The sequence below is a fragment of the Cervus elaphus genome, chromosome 27, assembly GCF_910594005.1.
Source record: "Cervus elaphus chromosome 27, mCerEla1.1, whole genome shotgun sequence".
Lineage (NCBI taxonomy): Eukaryota > Metazoa > Chordata > Mammalia > Artiodactyla > Cervidae > Cervus > Cervus elaphus.
Window position 1 is genome coordinate 59,624,589 of NC_057841.1, and position 22,666 is coordinate 59,647,254.

At 46.1% G+C, this 22,666-nt stretch overlaps 1 protein-coding gene across 14 annotated transcripts in view; it reads left to right on the forward strand.

The window, feature by feature from the left end:
- NEDD4L (NEDD4 like E3 ubiquitin protein ligase) overlaps positions 1–22,666 on the forward strand; it is a 365,506-nt gene that overhangs the window by 262,803 nt on the left and 80,037 nt on the right. For all 14 annotated transcript variants that reach the window (XM_043889411.1, XM_043889412.1, XM_043889410.1 and 11 more), the window contains one exon: positions 14,461–14,511. Coding sequence is in view for 11 of the 14 variants with exons in the window: in XM_043889410.1 (XP_043745345.1) it covers positions 14,461–14,511 (51 nt within the window). In the remaining 3 variants the exon portion in view is untranslated. The remainder of the gene's footprint in view (positions 1–14,460; positions 14,512–22,666) is intronic.

A 22,666-nucleotide genomic window follows, 5' to 3' on the forward strand; every position in this document is an offset into this window, starting at 1 on the left:
TGGCTCCGGGGCTAGTGGGTTTTACAAATGACATGGGTGTGCGTCCACTTCTGGCACAGCGTGGTGAGCCCTTGAGTGTTCATCCCCTGTGATTCTTAGGAAAAGTCGCAGCCTTCTTCCAGGTGTCCCTTGTGTTATGACACATCAGTAGACTGAAGGTCTGGCACCCAGGATGCTGCTTCTGCCTTTGGTGGTCTGAGGGATCCAGACTTTTGATGTGACATCGAAGGGCATGTTGGGGCATTTTTCTCCCCTGTGGTTTTTAACCTAAGGTACGCTCACACGCTCTCCCCATGTCTCTGGGCCTTCCTGGCTTGGATGCCTGCCCCACTGTGTGCTCTGGGTTTTGGCTCTTTACAACATGCTTCCTCATCTGGAAACATTTCTGGCCCAGAGCTCTAGTTCCTTCCTGTTAACTGCGTAGCTTCTGCTGTTGATCTTAAGCACAGCTCAGTCAGGCAAGGAGCTCAGCCATCAGTCTCAGCTTCCTGGGGATTTTCCTGGCAGCCACACAGTGACCTCTGTCCCCCTCTCTGTTTTACCCATTAATTAGGAAATAGTCCAGTGCATGAACCTTTGCTAGCAGATCTGTCATTTGAAATTCCTTGGGTTGGGGGAGGGAGGAGAGGGAAACCAGCTAAAACTGATGAGGATGGAACTTTTCTTCAAATAAATGATTAAGCCATCCCATCCCCATGTACAGAGTTAGCTGGCCCCTAAGAAGTAACATGTAGAAACAAATGAAAGTATTGAAGTCAGAGGAAACTCTTGTTCAGATCTCAGCTTTGCCACTTTCTTGGTATAGAAAGTTAAACTTCTTTCTTCCCTATTGCTTCAAGGGGGAGGGAGTTGAAAAATGAACACCAGATCATAAGAACCTTCTTACAGAATTACCCCAAAGATACTGTGAGCGCCTATGGAATGAGTACAGGGGAGGAAAGTGGACTTGGACAGCAGTTCTCAACTGGGGGCACTTTTGTCATCCACCCCCACCCCAAGATATGACAGTTTGTGAAGTCATTTTTGATGGTCACGACTCAGGGGCTAGGGTTGCTTTCGCATGTTGTGGATAAAAGCCAGGTGTTTCTAAAACCCCGTAATGCATAGAGTAGACAGACACTGCCCTCCCCAACAAAGTGTTCAGTTCAGTTCAGTCGCTCAGTCGTGTCCGACTCTTTGCGACCCCATGAATAGCAGCACGCCAGGCCTCCCTGTCCATCACCAACTCCTGCAGTTTACTCAAACTTACGTCCACCGAGTCGGTGACGCCATCCAGGCATCTCATCCTCTGTCGTCCGCTTCTCCTCCTGCCTCCAACCCCTCCCAGCATCAGGGTCTTTTCCAATGAGTCAACTCTTCGCATGAGGTGGCCAAAGTATTGGAGTTTCAGCTTCAGCATCAGTCCCTCCAGTGAACACCCAGGACTGATCTCCTTTAGGATGGACTGGTTGGATCTCCTTTGCAGTCCAAGGGACTCTCAAGAGTCTTCTCCAACACCACAATTCAAAAGCATCAATTTTTCAGTGCTCAGCTTTCTTCACAGTCCAACTCTCACATCCATACATGACCACTGGAAAAACCATAGCCTTGACTATACGGACCTTTGTTGGCAAAGTAATGTCTCTGCTTTTTAATATGCTGTCTAGGTTGGTCATAACTTTCCTTCCAAGGAGTAAGCGGCTTTTAATTTCATGGCTGCAGTCACCATCTGCAGTGATTTTGGAGCCCAGAAAAATAAAGTCTGACACTGTTTCCACTGTTTCCCCAGCTATTTTGCCATGAAGTGATAGGACCAGATGCCATGATCTTAGTTTTCTGAATGTTGAGCTTTAAGGCAACTTTTTCACTCTCCTCTTTCACTTTCATCAAGAGGCTTTTTAGTTCCTCTTCACTTTCTGCCATAAGGGTGGTGTCATCTGCATATCTGAGGTTATTGATATTTCTCCCAGCAATCTTGATTCCAGCTTGTGCTTCTTCCAGCCCAGCGTTTCTCATGATGTACTCTGCATATAAGTTAAATAAGCAGGGTGACAAGATACAGCCTTGACGTACTCCTTTTCCTATTTGGAACTAGTCTGTTGTTCCATGTTGTCCAGTTCTAACTGTTGCTTCCTGGCCTGCATACAGGTTTCTCAAGAGGCAGGTCAGGTGATCTGGTATGCCCATCTCTCAGAATTTTCCACAGTTTATTGTGATCCACACAGTCAAAGGCTTTGGCATAGTCAATAAAGCAGAAATAGATGTTTTTCTGGAATTCTCTTGCTTTTTCAATGATCCAGCGGATGTTGGCAATTTGATCTCTGGTTCCTCTGCCTTTTCTAAAACCAGCTTGAACATCTGGAAATTCACGGTTCACGTATTGCTGAAGCCTGGCTTGGAGAACTTTGAGCATTACTTTACTAGCGTGTGAGATGAGTGCAATTGTGCGGTAGTTTGAGCATTCTTTGGCATTGCCTTTCTTTGGGATTGGAATGAAAACTGACCTTTTCCAGTCCTGTGGCCACTGCTGAGTTTTCCAAATTTGCTGGCTTATTGAGTGCAGCACTTTCAAAGCATCATCTTTCAGGATTTAAAATAGCTCAACTGGAATTCCATCACCTCCACTAGCTTTGTGCATAGTGATGCTTTCTAAGGCCCACTTGACTCACATTCCAGGATGTCTGGCTCTAGGTGACTGATCACACCATCGTGATTATCTGGGTCATGAAGATCTTTTTTGTACAGTTCTTCTGTGTATTCAAAGTATTATATAGCCCCAAATGCTAGTGATGCTGAGGGTGAAAAGTCCTAGGTTATTGAATCTAATTGTCCCATCTAACACCAGTGACTATGCAAAATACAGTCATTACTGTCCATGTTTTACAGATGAGAAGATCAAACTTTGCTGGTGATTGAGAAACTTGCCTTTGGCTATTCAGCAGTTTCTAGATAGACATGGGACATTAGGCATAAGTGAAGGTCGCTCAGTCGTGTCCAACTCTTTGTGGCCCCATTGACTCTACAATCCATGGAATTCTCTAGGCCAGAATACTGGAGTAGGTAGCCTTTCCCTTCTCCAGGGGATCTTTTCAACTCAGGGATTGAACCAAGGCAGGTGGATTCTTTGCCAGCTGAGCCACAAGGGAAGCCCAGCCACAAGGGACATTAGGCATATATGGGTCCAAAACCTTCAGCCAACCCAATAGGTAGTGAGCTTCTAATCCCTGATGATGTTCAAAACCAGGCAGATGAGCAGCCACTTGAGGGATGGACAGAGAGGTGAGTCTCATATACTTTTCAGTAACTGGCTTTTGAGGTCGCTCCCAAGGATCACATTCTTCAATTCTGTTTTGAAATGGGACTTGTCTTTTCAGCCCCAGCATTAGAATGCCGAGCAGATAGCCCTTGGCCCTGACCAGCGAGATCTCTGTGCTTTGTCCAAGCACCCGTGGGTCTTGCTCCTGTTAATATCCCAGCCCTATCAGCAGAGGGTAGGGTTCCATCCAGGGGCAGCCAGAAACCCACCCCCCTCCCGATCTCATCCACATTCCAGGCCCAGGCATGTGTAAGTCAATCCAGCTAGTTCTCATCTGGGAGCACAACAGAGGCACAAAGGAAGGGAGACTGCCATTTATCAACAGTTTGCTAATCAGTGTAATTCTACCAGTGTCACAGGTAATCACAGTTGCTCTTTTGAGAAGGAAGAGAACCAAGAGATTTACTCACTGGTTGTCAGCCCAGGCCTCAAATAATCATGAGCTGAGAGCTTTTAAAACTCACCTGGGTTGGGGCCTCTCTGCTGTAAATGTGATTGTCTCAGGTGAGGCCTGGGGAGCAGGGATTCGAGAGCCTCCAGGAGATGGTAACATCCAGCCAGGCCAGGAGCCCCTGGTCACCTCCACTCCTTCTGCTCAGAAGGGCTTACTCAGGTACCTGTCGCTGGTACTCCATCCTGAAGAGACGACCAGGAGGAGGAGGAGGCGGAGGAGGTGATGTTGGGCCTCGCTTTCCAGGATGTCCTTACAGGTTATAGCGAGGAGAAGAGGACCCCTCTCTGGTCTTAAATTCACACCTACTGGGATCTTAAATTGACATTTCTCCTCATCCTTCCAATGCCTTATTTTAAATGGTATAATGTAAAGGTACAAGTAAACATTTGCTTTATTTTTTCACAAGGCTTTGAAGGCTTTCTCTCCAGGCTATTATTCTCAACAGTGTATTGTGCAAAGGAGAAGCTTTTTCGTTTTTATGGCTGCGTTCCTGTGCCCTGGAGGAGGAAGCTTTAGATACTTAATGAGTTTTGAGGGAAACTTTTTAAATAACCACCTAGTTAATGGCCTGACTTTATAATCAACTGTGTGCTTTAAACTCTAGTCTCCAAATGTTTTTTGCTCAGTAAACCGTAATAAATAAATTTGAAGAACTGTTTCTCACACATGTTTTAAGGTGACATCTATTATTTGTCAGTAACTCAATAAGTTATTAGTCGAGTAGTTGCCAAAGATGTAATTTTTAGTGTATGAAGTATTGTGTGCGTGCTTTAAATATATTTCATAACATATCCAGTATTTTGGTTTTCTCATCTTGTGATCATAGACCCAGCTCTTTATTTTATGGAAAATAGCTGCTGTAAAATTGAATTAACCAAATCAGAGCTTATTGCTAAACCTGAGCCAGCCTTATCAGGCTTATTTCCTCTCACTTAAACATCTGATTTCATCTCTTAAATCAAACGAGAATTAGTTGGATGGATGGTAGACGTGCAAGACATTGTCATTCTGTGAGCCCCTCTTCCAGGGAAAGTAGGAGTCTCTCTCCTGTGCCCTCAGCTTGGGAGCTGGGCCTTTTCACACTGTCCTTCATTTCGGTTTCAGAGGTTTTTATACCCAGCAAACTGTGCCGTGGTGGGATTAGGGAGTGGGAGAAGCACACCTCTCTTTGGAAAGCAGGAGAAGGGAGTTGTGATTTAGGAAGGGCAAGGCTGCAGGAGACAGAGGCTGTTCTCAGGCAGATCGAGGGTAGGGAAAAGGCCATATGGAGGGGTCAAGAAAATGATTTCTCTGAAACTGTCCCTGCCCAGGTTCCCTGAAAAGTCTTCGTTTATCCTCAGAGTCTGCCTGCTGCAGTCTGAAGAGATCAGCTTTGGGGCAGAGGGAAGGGATTAGTAAAAGAATAAGAAGTAGTCAGCTCCGTGCCATTTCTCTTCCAAACATATAATTTATTCATTTCACTTTCATTTTAAAATACAGGTAAAGAGAGAAAAATGTGTATAAAATATGAACATGACAAATAGTATTCCTAGAGCTTGTTCCTTTGAAGTTTACAGATTGCAGGGACTGTATCTGGCAAATGTAAGCTGACAGGATTTGGAGTTGGGGACTGCAACACATCAGACTAAGGTCTTCTGGGGGTGGGGAAGCCTGCACAGACTGTGAGGTTAGCCCTGTGGTGCTGGTGACAGCGTAGTCCCCAGAGCCAGCCTGCCTGGGTTCACATGCCGCCTGCCGCTTTACTAGATCAGTGACCTTGGGCAGGTTTCTCAACCTGCCAGAAACAGTTTCTGACACATGACTGATGAGCTGCAAGTAAGCTTATTCTTTGCAGTCTTGAAGTTCTTACCAGAGTATGGCTGGAACTGTCCCGCCGGCAGTTTTTGATGGAGTCCATTGGCCAGAGATGGGATTTCAGCCAAAACACAGCCAATGCAGAAAGAGACTTATCAGGACTACCTGGGATGCCAAAGCTCCAGGAAAGTCAGTCAGTGTCCTTGTGTAAGCCTATTTAGCTCTAGTTCAGAGTCATCACTCATTAAAATTTTAAGAAAGACACCACACCACACTTAGGTTCCATGTGATCTGTTTTTGCTTGAGGACAATATTCCACTGTCCGGCTAAGCAAGGAGACAGACTGCTGGTTCCAAATGCCTTGAAGTATGAGGAAGACCTTTTAACAGTAAACTTGTTAATGAAATCAAACTATAAAAATGACGTTGAACCCATGGTGTCCCTAGGGGCACCTTCTTCCGTCACTTGACCATTCTTTTACACTGTATCTTGGTTACTGAAGGTACCTGTGAATCAAATAATTAAATCAGTTTATTGGTAGCTAAGTTCACAGATCAAGTACAGAATCTAGAATTATCTTTACTTTCTCTTGTTCTCTATGCATTTAATCTGTCGTTCAAATTGCTTGCAGAAAAACTGATTTTTAAACTTCTCCAGAGAAGGAATGAGACCCTTACCCTGCGAAGAATCACTCACTATATCCTGAAATCTTGAGAAATGAAAACAGCTTTGTGTGATCAGATCAGAATCCCAAAGTGACACAGTATTGTGTCATTAAATGAACCCAGTGACACATTTTCCTTTTAACTTTGAAGTTTAATGTTGGGTCAGTTTGCTCTGTAACAGGTAGAATATATGTGAATGTTTATCTTATTGCAGCAGGTTGTAGTCATTAAAAATTGATAGTATATTCAGCAAATTTACCATTCCTTTCACAAGGAATGACAGTGATGCCCAAGATTTTTCTCCAAGGGCATTTTTGACAAAGATCAGTTAGCCTGATAGGAACCTGTCAGGGCCGCTGGTGGGGAGCTGTTGTGCAGCTGGGCAGCTCTGAGGCAGATGTGAGAGAGCAGCAGGCCAGGCCCTAGGCCGGGCAGGGGTGACTGGCCGTGGCCATCTCCCTTCTCTGAAATGACACACAGCTGTAGACCGCAGCCTGTGTTACCAAGCACGTCTGGGCTGGAGGGGAAGCTTCCTTACAGATGGAATAGCGGTGAATGTTGGGGTGGCCTGGTGGGGCTGATAACCCCCACACCCCGTAGGCAGCCCCTCTGCCCTGGGTGGGAGGCACCCCCAAGCCCAGCCATGGCCCTCCCCGTCCCTGGCCGTTGCCTCCACTGACTTCCAGGATTGCCTTCTGTCACCTCTGAGCCGTTGCTCTCCCTGTGGCCGTGCCCTGGCCGTGACTGGCTCCTGTGGGCACAGCGGTCAGGACCTCGCACGGGTCGCAGTACTCGCTCCCTGGTCACATGGTAAACAGCCTCCTAGCGGTCGAGGAGGGTCCGGGAGCGGGATGCCCTGAACCAGCAACCCCACTCTCGAACCCCCGTGGGCCAGGTCCTCGCAGAGGTCTCATCTGAACAACTCAGCGCTCTCCCCAAACACTTCCCTCCAGAGTCCTCTCCTCCAGTCAGTTCACCGTCCCGCTGTCCTGGGACCTTTTTAAACGCAGTCCCTCGCTCACTTCCTCATGTGGCCTCTCACCCCCAGGGTGCTGTACTCCCCCATCACCGCGTGGGGCCGCATCACCTCCCCTCCGCCCCCAGGCCCCCCCCTTCCCCTGGTCTTCTCTTCAGGCCCCCAAGCCTCTTCCCAGATCCAGCTTCACGGCACCCTCGTTCCACCCCGCTCTGTCTCCCTGGCAGCCTCCTGCTTCTGACCCCGCTGAAGATGTCCTCCTTCATGAGGGCACGCCCGCCCTTGACCCCGGATAGAATCGGTCACTTCCGCCCCCGCCCCGCCCCCATCCCTCATCTCTGAGGTGTGGCCGCCATGGCCACCGTACGCGGCTACAGAGCACTTGAAGCGCAGATGGTCCAGACCGAGGTGTGCTGTAGGGGAGAAGCATACGCCGGATTTCAGGGGCTTGGTTAATGGTCTTTATATTGATTACATGTTGAGATGATAATATTTTTAATATCTTGGCTCAACTAAAAATATACCCTTAGAATTAATTCCACCTGTTTATTTTTCTCAAATGGGACTTAGAAGTTTTCACGTTCTAGGTGTGGCTCCTGTTACATTTCTCCAGTGCAGATTAGCTTCCATCCATAGGTGGTGAGGGCACCAAGTCTGTACCTTTCAGGCCGGGCACAGTGCGGTGCAGTCTGCCTGTGGGTGACCCCCTGCTTGAAGTGACCTCAGCAGAGCTGCCCACATTTCACGCGTCTGGTTCCTAAGTCTCTTCTCCATTGTTTGTTTTCCCAGAGTTTATTGGATCGTAAGTTCAGAGTATCAGATTTGGCAGAAGGCTGTAATCCCTGTGGCCCTCAGCTGACTCCTGGACTGCAAGATGCTCACCCTTGGAGGGGGGAGAGGACTGGCTGTGCCCTTGAGCTTCCTCCACCACCACCACCCCTCCCCCAGAGGGGGGGGGGGGCGTGTCAAGCTCATCTCACCCCTCTGTGGAAGCAGGACACCCCTGGAGAAGTGGGGAGCCCCCCGAGACCCCAGAGCTCTGGCTTCTCAGCCCAGTTTGCCTTGGTCTGGTCATGCTCCTTGTTGAAGCCAGGCCGCTTCTGCTCAGCCTGTGTAGTCTTTGCCAGCGGGATGGTTCTGTGCTCTCTCCCCACCTCTGTTTTTGTCTTCTGAATTTCAAGCAGAGTGTCCCTTAAAATAGAGGCGCTCATGATCACACATCCAGCCAGCAAGGTTTGGTTCTGCCTGCCTACCCAGTGTGAATTTACGGGAGCCTATAAAAGTCCTGTGAGTTTGCCCTGACATCTTGTTGATGGGGAGGTCTTGTTTGTTGTTAGAAATAAGAGCCGGTGTCTCCAGGACACACCCTGTTCTGTTTTAGTGAATGGGAGGTTTCAGCCTTGACCTCTGAAAACTAAATGGCAGAGAGGCTGGTGGGGTGAAAACTGTATGCAAAAAAATCCCTTGAGTTTTGTTTGGGTTTTGTGTTCTGGTGCATGTCGAGTGGATTTTGGTAAGAGCACGTGTGTTCAGGGGGTGTCATCACTATACCTTTTTACTTATTTTTTTAGTGGAATGCCACCTGGCTGTGTGATTAAGGTAACTTTGACCATGTATTTTGAAACAGTTTCGAAGTCAGAAAGGCTTGGAAGTCAGAGGCACCAGGTGGTAAAATGTTGAACCATGGGATGTGTGGGGTGGATGGAACCAAACTTATGCTGTCTCCCTAAACTGCGGCAGCTCTGCTGTCAGAGGACAGACGCTGGAGTGCATGGAGGATGTGCAAGAAAGGATACTCCTCCATCCTTTCAGACGTGACGGCAAAGGCGTCTCATGCTCCCTTGAGGAATGAGACAGCACCTAAATCTCAGTACATCTCAACTTCCAGGTGACTCTCCAGACAGTAGACTGCTGAAGAGCATCACTACATTTGTCACGTTTTGTCTAAAAGCTTCTGCAAAAGTTTGCCAAGCCATTCATTATTTAAATAACTCAAAGTCCATGCTTCAGAAGTCACTCTAAAAATAGAACCTGTTTCCCTGTCTGGTCGGGGCTGCTGTGTGGTGTGTCTCACCAGGAAGCCGTATTTACTGGTTTAGCAGCAAAACAAAGGTTGTTTTTCTGTCTCGCTGTCTAGAGCTGGGAGGCTTACCTTGATTTATAATATATGAAGATCTAATCTTTCCATAGGGCTTCCCTGGTTTCTCAATGGTAAAGAATACCCCTGCCAAGACAGGAGACTAAGGTTCGATCCCTGGGTCAGAAAAGATCCCCTGGAGAAGGAAGTGGCAACCCACTGCAGTGTTCTTACCTGGGAAATCCCATGGACAGAGGAGCCTGGCGGGGCTATAGTCTATGGGATTGCAAAAGAGTTGGACGTGGCTTAGCAACTAACCAACAACAATCTTTCCATGTCTTTACTCTTTAAATTCCTTTTCTGTGACTGATGCCTGGTTCCTCTCTACTTCTCTTCCATTTGTCTTGAGAAATTCTCAATATAGTTTTCTCATCACTCCTTAATGATTTCTGTGACATTGGTAGCACTGGATGCTTTTCATTTGCCAACATTGAGTGGCTGTCAAACTTGTGATTGTGACAGGGCATTTTAAATGAATTTTACAAGATAACTTAGTACATGCATTCATATATGTATGTAACTAAAACAGATTACTTGAAACAGTACTTATATTTCACGTGAGACTCTAATATTTTCTATTCCATTACATTGATGCTTCTTATGAATTCCTAATGGGATTGCAACTCCCAATTAAAACAAAAACAAAAACACTGCCTTCATGTATAGCTCCTGTGTTACTTGCGGGTCATTTTGCCTTCTGAGAATCACTAGTCCTTTCTTATATAGCCTTTCCTGAAAAGCCTTCCTGACCCAAGCTTTTCCTGCCAGCACCCCTGACTTGCGGGGCTCTTCTCCCCACAGAGCCCCGCTGATCCCCTGCAGCCTGGATGTGAAATGCATAGTCCTAGCCTAGCACTTGTACAGTGACCTCTGTGGTCATCAGCGCATAGTAAGATTCAGATCACATCCTTCAAGTGCAGTTCCAACCTAAAGACCAACCGTCTGTGTTGTTTCTTGGATGGGTGTGTTCTTTGAGAAACTGATGCTCATTTATTTTGTGAGGACGGCTAAGCCTGGTGTCTACTTCAAGGCAGGCAGCTCCCGCCCAGTGTGCACTAGAAGAAATGCCCGAGGGCTGTGTTGGGGTTTCCCTGAAGCTGTTGTGATGGTCCCCAGGCTTTGGGGCCCAGTGACATTCCCACACACTTCTCCGTGGACTTGGCACCCTTGTCCCTTCTTATTTAAAAAGGAACAGTTACTTTAAAGGGGCATGGGGGAGAGTGGGCCTATATATAGTTAATCATCATTTGGAACACAAACTCTAAGATAGTATATTTATTTCACTTTTCCAGTAATAGAATATAGATTTTTGTTTCCCCTTATGCGACACATCTCAAGGGCTCCATTTTGCATTGTCATTACGTTGGGAAAATATCTGATGGCTTGTCAGAAGGGAACATTTATAATTGTGTTTCTAGCCTGCACATTTTCAGCCTCTGGAACAGCGTGACAGGTAATTGAGGTTGAAATTGACAGCATTTACCACTTAAAAATGAGCACAAGAAATGCCAGTATGCACTGTGTGAAGTGGAAACTAATTTGGTTTTTGTAAGCACTAGACAGCATATTAAAAAGCAGAGACATTACTTTGCCAACAAAGGTCCGTCTAGTCAAGGCTATGGTTTTTCCAGTGGTCATATATGGATGTGAGAGTTGGACTATAAAGAAAGCTGAGCACCAAAGAATTGATGCTTTTGAACTGAGGTGTTGAAGAAGACTCTTGAGAGTCCCTTGGACTGCAAGGAGATCCAACCAGTCCATCCTAAAGGAGATCAGTCCTGGGTGTTCATTGGAGGGACTGATGTTGAAGCTGAAACTCCAATACTTTGGCCACCTGATGCGGAGAGTTGACTCATTTGAAAAGACCCTGATGCTGGGAAAGATTGAGAGCAGGAGGAGAAGGGGACGTCAGAGGATGAGATGGTTGGATGGCATCACTGACTTGATGGACATGGGTTTGGGTTGACTCCGGGAGTTGGTGATGGACAGGAAGGCCTGGCGTGCTACGGTTCATGGGGTCACAAAGAGTCAAACATGACTGAGCGACTGAACTGAAGCACTTGGGGTTAACAGGGGAAGTTCCCAGGTGGCTCAGCAGTAAAGAACCCAGCTGCCATTGCAGGAGACGCAGATACCTGGGTCGGGAAGATGCCTTGAATAAGGAGATGGCAACCCACTCCAGTGTTCTTGCCTGGGAAATCCCATGGACAGAGGAGCCTGGCAGGCTACAGCCCATGGGATCACTGAAGAGTTGGACACAACTGAATAACTAAACAACAACAAGAGTTAACATGATGCTTGGTGGAAGTCAGTTTGTAATGGAAACTATTTAAATGATTTGAATATTGTGTTTTCATAACATTGGTGCAGGGTGTCGTCCTGTGGCAGTGGTGACCTCAAGATGTTGTGATGGCCTCAAACCTTGGCTCTCCAGGGCCCGCAGGTGGGGACCCAGCACCCCCCAGGTGTCCTGGAAATAGCCCTGCTTCTCATTTTGGCGCAGAGGCCATGTATTTTGACTCTGTGGTTCACTCCTAGCACTCTTCAATAGTGATATTGGAGGTACATTTTATCATTGGTGTAGTGTCACTAATCTAAATATTCTACCTTGTTTGAAAGGTCTGTAGTTCTGGCAACAGTGGGATGTTTTGAAACCTAGATCTCACCAGCATGTTCCAGTGACTGGCGAATCACTTGTTTAAGCCAATTCTTCTCGACCATGTGCTGTTCTATACACTTGATCCCCATTTTATTTTTAAAATGATTTTATTACCGTGACCCTTGATGTAAACCAGAAAATAAGAGCCTGGTGAGGTTGCCTCATCTTCTTCTGTTATAGGAACTGTTGTGTGTCTTTTTTTTCTTTTTAATGTAATGAGAAAGCTTATTAAGGTACAAGTGAAGCCATCTAGCTTTGCAGCAAGTACAGTGGGGATCCATTAAACTGCTCCTTTGAGGAATGGAGCTGAGTTGGAACAAGAGGTTTTGTTAAAGATGACATGCCAGATGGGCATTTTAGGCAGAACCGTCCTCCCCAAAGCCTCATAAACCAGGTTGTCATCAGCCCCTTCTCATCCACACTGTTGAGGGCGGGCATCCTGATGAGAAGCCCAAGGCTGGTGCCTAGCCAAGTCTTCCTGCTGTTAATGGGATGGGGACAAAGTATTGGTTAAGAGCCCAGACTCTGGAACCAGTCTACCCAGCTAGGAGCCTCTCTGGTCCCATCTGTAAAATGGGCGTATAGTGTCTGTGCCCACCCACTGCAGCTGCTCACTGAGGATTCGGTGTTTCCTTAACACCGCACCTGCTTTGCCACCGTAGCCCCCAGGGGCCAGCGCCTCTCTCTGGATTCAGATGGTGAGCTCATCTGATAGGTTTAGAAGTCTTAACATCTCCCTCGCAAGACAACGCGGACATGTGGATGTTTTGTGAATTTTTGTGAAGATGTCCTTCAGGTTAACAGTTGATAGGGTAGCCAGAGAGAGCAGATTATGAAACAGAGCTCTGGGATCAAACTGTCTCCTGATGGTTGTCTCCCCGTGTCCTTTTCCTTCGCGGCCTCAGCACCAGTAGCCAGCCGGGAGAGGGACAAGGATAGAACCTCATCACTCTCGGTGGGTAGACACACAGTCTAGAGTCAGGACTCAGGCAGCTCTGCGTTTCTAGTAGTGAAGTTAACTGACATTTATACTGTAGTTAAATCAGCCACATTCAGAATGGGACTGCTCCCTAATTGGACAGTGAAGATGTCTGTGCTGACTGTTGCTTGTTAAGCTGTACGTCTTTGGCACCTTACGGCCTTGTGCCTGGTGGGCAGAGGCAGATGTATCTGAGGAAATAGGAGAAAACAGAGCCTCATCAGAAGGAGGATGGGGACTCTTCTCAGGCTTTGGCACGCTTCGCCAGTGGTGATGTTAATCTTTCGTTACCCTTCACATATTGTTTAGAGGAGACAGACAGCTTTCTAGTCAATCAAATTTTTAAAATTACTTGAAAGGACATCCTAAGTATGGAGCAAATCATTGCAGTAAATCTCGTTCACATTTTACCTGCTGCCACTTTTTAAATGCAAGAGGAGAATTTTTTTCAAGTGCATTTGAAAAGTTCATTTTATAAATTAGAAAATTTCACAGTAAAGACTGAAAATAGAGCCCAGAGTTTGGAATCTGGAACTCTGGATTCTCTCTTGGGTTCTTCCTCAAGCTGGTAGTGGGACGAGTCTGATGATGTCTGTGAAGAACTTTCTAACTATCATAGGCATTTTGAATGTGGGCGTTTTTGTTTGTTTTGACAAGGTTGACGAGGGTAGCAGAAGCCATCGTCACGTTTCCTCCAGTTCACACTGCAGGCCATCTGGGCATCAGGGCTGTGACACAGATGCCCCTAAAGCAGGACACTGTATCATATGACCTGTTGGACACCCCGGGGTCCAGGCCAGGGCCCCTGACCCTGACTTTAAGACTTACCATGACTCCCAGAGCCTGAAAGGGCACATGTGAGCTTATCCACATACATTTTCATTGAGGTCTGTGCAGTAGATGTAGTAGGAAGAAGTACCATGTGTCCAAAAATATAACCAGTGGATAATCCACAAACTTAGATTGTGAAGCAGTATACTTACTAGGTTGAAAGTTCAGGGCCATTTTTTAATAAGTAATATACAAGATGTATTAGTAACTGGCCTCTATACTCTTTCCCAAGACTCAGCTCTCAAGGAGCTTTCATTTATTACACTTTATAAATATTCATGAAAATTGGCCCCAACATTTCTTTACCGTCTTCTCTTTAAACTGGGCCAGCTGTGCTCCCAGGCCCTCTGGAGTCCCAGGTGTCCCTTCCCTGGGTGATCGCCTGCTCCCCAAGTCCAAGAGAGGGTCTGTCTCTAGTCTGTTGGGTGATCGATGCCTTGCAGGGTGTCTGGCAGCCAAAGATCATGTGTGTGAGGCTTTGGGCTCACCCATCTCCAAGGCAGCGACCATCTGTGGCTCACCTGGGCCTCTGCCTTCAACCCATCCCCACCACTCTCCCAGGTCAGAAAGGTCTCCCTGGACCTTTCTCTATTTGTAAAGAAACACGTTTAAGAATGTTGACACTCACTGAATAGATGAAAACACTAATTATTTTCTCTCTTCTTAACAGACACGAGACGACTTCCTGGGACAGGTGGACATACCCCTTAGTCATCTCCCGGTAAGAACGGTTGCCTGCTTTATAACACATGCAGTGAACGGCAGTTTGTCTGCAATTTAGGGTTATTTTCAGGGCAGTATTTCCTCCACACTGTGGAGAAGGCTGAGATGAAGCACAGATACTGTGAGCCTGACCCCTTCTAGAAGGTGGTCCTTTCAAGAGGCTAGGAGATCACTTAATTGCAAAAACCAGGTGTCCTTGAACCATCTACAGATACCTATCAGTGTCGCCAGCTACTTTCTTATCTCATCTTCCTTTGTCACATCATACAAAACAGCTGCCTGCTTCTGCCAAACCCCTTCTCTTTGTCGCTGGAACGTCCTTGCTTTCAAGTTCATCCTTCGGCTCTCCTCACGTGTGTGTTCCCTTTGTCTGGAATTATACACGCTGTTTCTCCTGCGCTTCGTCTACACAGACTGTGTTTCCATGGCTTTGGTTATGGCTTTCTCGGTGACAGAGACAAAAGAAAAGATGCTGTTGGTTCTAAGTGAACTTGTCAGCTGGAAAGACTCTGGCTTCAGAAATTGTCCTGGGTCAGCACGTGTGCTGTTGCTAGTAATCCTCTGTGCTCAGACGTGTAGCAAAAGGACTGGGACTGTTGACCATGACTGAACTGGAAGGTGACTCCCACGTGTTCCAGTACCAATCAAATGGGGGGGCCAAGGCCTCCCTGGGTGAAAGGTGAATGACCTCGTGTTCCAGCTCCCCACCTCGTCCCCGGCGCATCATGAAGTGCCCACAGTAGCACCTCCTCATTGTGCTCAGTCGTGCCTAACTCTCTGAGACCCCATGGACTGTAGCCCGCCAGCCTCCTCTGTCCGTGAAATTCTCCAGGCAAGAATATGGGATTGGGTAGTCATTCCCTTCTCCAGGGGAATCTTCCCAACCCAGGGATCAAACCTAGGTTTCCTGCATTGCAAGCAGATTCTTTACCGTCTGAGCCACCAAGGAAACCCCCACAATAGCAACTAAGAGAAAATTAAGTCAAATGTTTCTGCCTTCCAAGGGCATTTTTTTAAAATGCTCTATGTGAGCAAATAGCATAAATTATCTATAAACGAAAATGACCCAAACCACCTAGTATGAGCCTGCCACTGTGTTGAAGCTGTAGCTATCACCCTCTATTAAAGACCAAGAAAGACCGTCTTACCTAGGAAGCTCTTGAAGATCTGTTGTGAAGGACCGTGACGGCCAGCACTTTATTCTTGTTTACTCAGGGGAGCTATTAAGGACAAAAGGCTTTTGAAGCTCGTTCCCTTCCCAAAGATTGGAAACAGCAGTAGTAACATTAGAATATCTTTGTTTATTTCTGCATAAAAACCTGAAGCTCCAAGATGCTTGCGGAAAGTGGTCATGCTCAAGACGGATTCCATGAGCCTTCAGAACACTGATTGTCCTTTTACGGTCCCGTTGAGAGCATAGGGATGTCCCCACTTTGTGCAGAAAGATTGTTCATGTATTTCTACATCAGTGGGTCTTCCCTCCATGCTCTTCAGGCTGAAGCTGTAATCACTTCACATTTTTAGACAGTGTTGGTTGCTTGGGCATTTCTTACATGGGTATCCCCAACCACCCTTTTCCCTAACATAAAAACCACATCACAGGGACTTTCCTGGTGGTCCAGTGGCTAAGACTCCATGCTGTCAATACAGGGGGCCCAGGTTCAATCCCTGGTCAGGGAACTAGATCCCACATGCCGCAACTAAGACCCAGCACAGCCAAATTAATATCAAAGCACACACACACATCACAGTCAAGGCAAATTATGCGTTGATATTCTCCTAAGAGGTGCAGCTGGAATTTTTGAACAGATTGCTCCAGCAATTCCTTGTTTGAGAGAATGAGTGCAGATTGGTTTTGAAAGTTGAGGGGACCTCTCAGAGGATAGAAGAGTGTTTTCTTTTCAGAGACTAAGTCGGTAGAGAGAATATTTTTTACCTTTGGAGTTGGGTGGAGGCAAGAGTGAACTTTCAGAGAAGGAAGGGCTCCAGGCCAGAAGAGAAACCAACCGGTTCACGAGTGGAACAGTGAGCACTCAGAGAGGACTGAGGACTTGCCCATGAGCTGAGCCTGTTGAGTAATGGAGCCTCCCAGTGTTGAATCTCCAGGATGAGTGTGCCCTGGACCACCGTGTCTTCTCCTTAAAACTGACTGGCTTTGTGGAGCCCAGGACAGTCCTCAAGATGGATCACACTGGAAGCAAGAGGAGAGGTGAAGGTGCATTCTTCATCCTCTGAGCAGTAGTGGATCCCAGCCAGCGTGTTCTCAGTGGACACGGCTTTGGCCCCAGGATTTGAGGTGCTCTCAAGTGTATGTTCGATCCTTTGTGTAGGACACTCGTGGGGAAATTGCACAGTTAATGTTGTATAACACAGCTGTGAGTATGTAAAATGGATGCTAGCATTTGAATATATTTCGTGGGTAGATAATGGATGCTATTTTCTTAATAGCTACTTGACCACTGTCAAGGCTATATGGCCTGTGGATTCAGTGATTTTTAATATCCTCAAATTTTAGGTGAAAGAACTTAGGAAAGTTGTCTCATTGGTCATGAGAGAAGGTAGTGCAGAGCAGTCCTATGGTAGTGAAGTGCTAACCAGGCCTTCTCAGAATTTAAGGAATCAGATTGGGTATCTGGTTATTAATTAATTCCATACAGCCCCATTCTCTGATAGCGGATTTATTCCTTTCACGGATGTTTGCTGATTTAGACATGATTCTAATCTCTGAGGAAAAATCAGTGAAGCAAGTTCCTCCCTCACGTATCTCAGCAGGGCCACCATCGCCATAAACACATGTGTTAGTCAAGCATTTGAAATGTGGCTAATGTGACTGAAGAATGGGGAATTTGTCATTTTATTTCAAGTCATTAAAATTTATATTTAAAAGCTACATGTGGCAATATGGCACCCTCTTAGTTGGCTCAGCTGAGATCAGAACAGACTTCCCCAGCTTAGGTGAAAGCTGTATGGTTCTGAATTCCCTTCTCCTGAGCTGATAGTTCTGCCTATTGGAGAGAACTGGGGGTGGAAGGATTCTCACATGCAAGTTTTGCATGTGCGTACTATCACTTCCGTCATCTCTGGCTCTGCAACACCATGGACTGTAGCCCACCAGGCTCCTGTCCATGGGATTCTCCAGGCAAGAATACTGGAGTGGGTTGCGATGCACTCCTCCAAAGGATCTTCCCAATCTGGGGATCAAACCCATGTCTCTTTCATCTCCTGCATTGGCAAGTGAATTCTTTACCACTAACCAGAATTATCAGTCAGGATTCAGTTTTTTCCCCCTACCTGAACGCATTTGCTGGGGGATACTGGCATTTGCAGTGTAAAACTGTGCTCTTAAGTGCTTAGGAATGTCTCTCCTGAGCTGTCCTCACTCAGACCTGTTAACTCCCCGACCTCGAGAAGCCTACCCAGAAGACCAGAGGGTCAGGGCAAGCCCACTACCAGTTTATTCTGGTTTAAATGCAGACCCGTCGGTAGACACACAAGCCAAGTTATATGCACTTTAGCATCTCAGAGCACTCACAGCAGTGGTCCTCGGCCCACTGCCCACCGTTGGGTCCCCGGATAATCAACTGTGTGCCCCGCTGGGCCTTGGGCGCCATTGGGATGGTCCGGGTTGGAATTCTGCTGGGGAGACAAGCAAAGGAGGCCCCTGCAAACAGAGAGACAGGGCCGGGAGGGTCGTGTGAAGCTGAGATGCATTCTGCATTAAAGCATCAGTACCCCCGTCAGCGACCACAGTGGCCCCAGGAGGCCAGCATCAGCTCCATTTTTGCCCTTAAACAGGAAGGAGTAAAGAGACATGATGAGAAGGAAAAGTGACTTCTTTCCCCTCCTCTGATCATGAATTCCCCAGTGTTTTATCAAATGCTTCCAGATGAAAGAAAATGATTTTGACTTTCACTCACTTTCATTCTTGGCTCTCAGGCCAGTGCTCCCAGTTTGATTTGTGAAGGGGGGGAGGGGAGGATAAGAAATAGACCCAGGGAGTTCAGAATGGTAGGGACCTCTGTTTCCTTGGCTTCTGTTCCAAATATGCCACTCATCTTTAATATTTTTTTTTTCCGTTTTACTTACTATTGAGTGTGCATGCATGCTAAATCGCTTTAGTTGTGTCCAGTTCTTTGTGACCCTATGGACCTTAGCCCCTCCCGCCCTGGGATTTTCCAGACAAGAATACTGGAGTGGGTTGCCATGCCCCCTCCAGGAGATTTTCCCGACCCAGGGATCCAACCAGCATCTCCTGCATTGGCAGGCAGGTTCTTTACCACTAGCGCCATCTGGGAAGCCCACTGTTGAGGTTGGGAGTGAGTAAAAGAGGAGGGAACAGGGAGAGTAAATAAGGTTAGTCGTCTGACCTTTTATGCAGATCTGAGAATTAACAAAACATAGATTTCTATCCACAGAAGTCTCCGAATGTCAAGCTTTAAAAAACCTCTCAGGAATAGTTGACTGGGAGCCTGGAGATGGGCAGGTTGCCTTGGTAACCTTGATAAGTTAGTAATCCCTTACAGGACTCTTGTTTGTCTCACCTATAAAACGAGAGTATTCACGTAGATGATACCAGGTTTCCATCCAGCTCTGTGAAAGCGCGTCTTTGCTGTCCATGGCATTAGCTGGCATTAGCTGCCCGTGGCTTTCACTAAGCAGGGACTGCGACCATGATGACATGTGTGTTACCGGGGAGACCTGGGCCGTATGACGCACGTGGCGGGGGCAGAGGCTGTATTTTAGGAAGGTGGCCCTGCTCCCCTGATGTCTGTACTGCAGCTGAAACAAGGCTCCTCTTTTATTTCTCCAGTGTATCACCAAAAGTGACCTTAACTGTAACTGTCCTTTTTTTTTTTTTTCAAGAAACACTGTCGTTTTTACATGTTTATTAAATTCTGTGTGTCATTGCCCCAAAAGTTCATACAGTATTTATGACTTCTCCTTAATAATTACTTAGAGACAAAAATAGCTCCGACTTGTGTTAACAACAGAATGACATTTCTGGCAGGCGTTTGCCATGTACACCTCTGAAACTTGTCTTGCTTCTTCCCTCAGTGTCTTCCCTGACCTTTGAGCCCCATCCCATCACCCCTCCTAGATGCAAAATCTCTGTATCTGTGGAAAACACACTGAGGTAGAGAGAGCTGTTTAAAAACATGAATTTCTCTTATTTTAGTCAGGTGCCACTCAAGGCAACCAGGGTTAACTTGAATTTATAGCTTTCCTACACTGAGGTGTCATCGGGATGGTAGTGCTATTATTTGTCATCTTAATTGTACTTGAAGGTAACTCAAATGATGAGCACTCCTCCTATAATTCCAGCTGGTACCAGGGTAATGGTTCTCTCTCACATGTACAGAGTTCAGTATCATGGAGCTTAGAGGCCCTTTAGACAATTTGTCTACTCCCTGTATTTTACAGATGGGGACCCCTGGGTGCACAGAGGTCGGTGACTTGCCCAGCGATCTGCAGGTTGACCAGACCAGAGGTCTCCAACATTGCTCTGTGGTGCAGTCGGGGGCACAGAGGCTTAGTCTGAGGCTTGGGTGCTTTTAGCCATCACATCCCTCTTTTGAGTCTAGGTTCCTGATAAGGACATTCCCTTTCACTTGCCCACAAAGTTATTTTTCGCATTACATATATGTCAAGTAACTGCAGTTCTGTTTAAAGCAATAAATCTTTATAAGGTGAAATTGTTATGTAACCGAAAGATTTTTTTTGAATGCTCGTGGCCTGGGATAGGAGGTAGCAGCACCTATTTTATCGACCTGTTTGAGATGGCTTTCTCCCAGAAACACTCTCAGGGAGTCTCTCCTGGGCTTTTCTCCAGGGAATGGGATCCAGCGGGAACCTGAATAGTGCCAGGACGAATCCTGTTGTCAGAGATTACCATCTTGTTCATGCTGGAGAATTTCCATGGAGGTGAATTTTCATCTTCTAATGCCCTGTCTTTATTACAGAGCACTACATTGACAGTGTTCACAAGTGACGTGAAAATGTAGAGTTGACTGATGATGATAATAGCCGGCGTTTGTTAAGTGTGGCAGGAGCCCTTGTGAGGACTTTTTATGTACCAGCTCAGTTGATCTATTTAATTGTGACAGTTCTGTAAGCTCCTGTTACTGCCCCACTCTGTGGGTGAGAGCACTGAGGCACAGTGAGGTGAAGACCTTGCCCTTGGTCCCGTGGCTTTGTAGGTAGCAAAGCCAGAACATAGACCTGGGATGTCTACGTCTTGAGTCTTTGTGGTGGTTGTCATTTAAACAATGCAGTGTATGGACAGTTCTGTTTTTAGAGTCCCTGTAAGCTCTGACTTTGTGTGTGTGTGTGACTTAGAAAAAAGTCTAGAGAATATAACCGACTTTGCCTAGTGAGGGTGGATTTTTGTGGCCTTAGCAGTTTACTGTAGATCAGGTGAATTAATCAGCTACTTCATGCTTCCTTCGTGCCCGACAGTGCTCTTGGCGCCAAGAATACAGTGGCAGGCAAATCCAAGTCTCTGATCTCACAAGGTAATATTCTATAGGTGATAGGATGATAAACTGGTAAATACATAAATAAGCATGATAATAAAATAGAGGAAAGGAGGGAGATAAATCAGGACGCTGTGGTTGAGGATGAGAAAGGGAGATTGTGATGGTGACTTAGGATGCGATGTCTGAGGATGTGACTTGGGATTCTGGACGTGGAAGGCAAAGTGGAGACCACCTTGGCCGTCTGAGCCAGGGCTGTCCAGCAGAAGGACCTGCGAGGGCGGGACTAGACAACGTGCACGCAGGACAGATGAGGTCAGGACAGTTGCTGGTTGTTCAGTCGCTCCGTCGTGTCTGACTCTTTGTGACCCCAGGGACTGCAGCACACGAGGCTTCCCTGTCCTTCACCATCTCTCAGTGGAGGCAGGGGTGCATGCAAAGACTGGTTCCCAGTGAGATGAGAGATAATGAAGAACCAGACCATGTTTAACCTTGTAGGTCCATAGGGAAGAATTTTCAGCCTATTATAAGCAGAGTAGGAAGCCATTGAAAGTTTAAAGCAGAGAATGATATAAAAGATAATATTACAAATATAAATACACACACACCCCCTTCTGATTTATAATAAATCATTTTGCTATGGTTTGTCCCTCTTGCTGCAAAGGTATTTTAAATTGTGTTTAATTAAAGAGCCCAGGTATTTGTAGTTTTACTGCATGTAGTATTTTTATTTTTTACTTTTTTGAAATAAAATTATTTCAATAAAAATATTAGTTTTATTCCTACTAGTAATAGCTGCTATGTTTGAACCTACCAGTCACTGTGGATTTACATACATTGAGTCACTCAAGCCTTACAACATTCTAATAATAAGCATGAACATTTCCATTTTATAGACAAAGAAACTGAAGTTAAAAGAGAATAAGCAACAGTGTAATTAGTGCTATAACCAGGCTTTGAACCTAGATCTGTCCCTGCTCTTACACATAATTACAACCTACTCAGGCTGCAAGGTATATAAAGTCTACATAGTAATTCTAGAAAATACTATAACTTGTGGTCTGCCCTTACTATATCACTTAATTTTTTAATTAGTTTATTTTAATTGGAGGCTAATTACTTTACAACATTGTGGTTTCTGCCATACATTGACATGAATCAGCCACGGCTGCACATGTGTCCCCCATCCTGAACCCTCACCCCATGCCCCTGGGTTGTCCCAGAGCACTGGCTTTGAGTGTCCTGCTTCATGCATTGAACTTGCACTGGTCATCTGTTTTACATATTGTAATATACATGTTTTGATGCTACTCTTTCAAATCATCCTACCCTCACCTTCTCCCACAAAGTCAAAAAGTCTGTTCTTTACATCTGTGTCTCTTTTGCTGCCTTTCATATAGGATTGTCGTTACCATTTTATAAATTTCATACATATGTGTTAATATACTGTATTGGTGTTTCTCTTTCTGACTTACTTCACTCTGTATAATAGGCTCCAGTTTCATACACCTCATTAGAACTGACTCAAATGTGTTCCTTTTTATAGTTGAGTAATATTCCATTGTGTATATGTACCACAGCTTTCTTATCCTTTCGTCTGCCGATGGACATCTAGGTTGCTTCCTTGTCCTGGCTATTGTAAACAGTGCTGCAATGAACATTGCGGTGTATGTGTCTTTT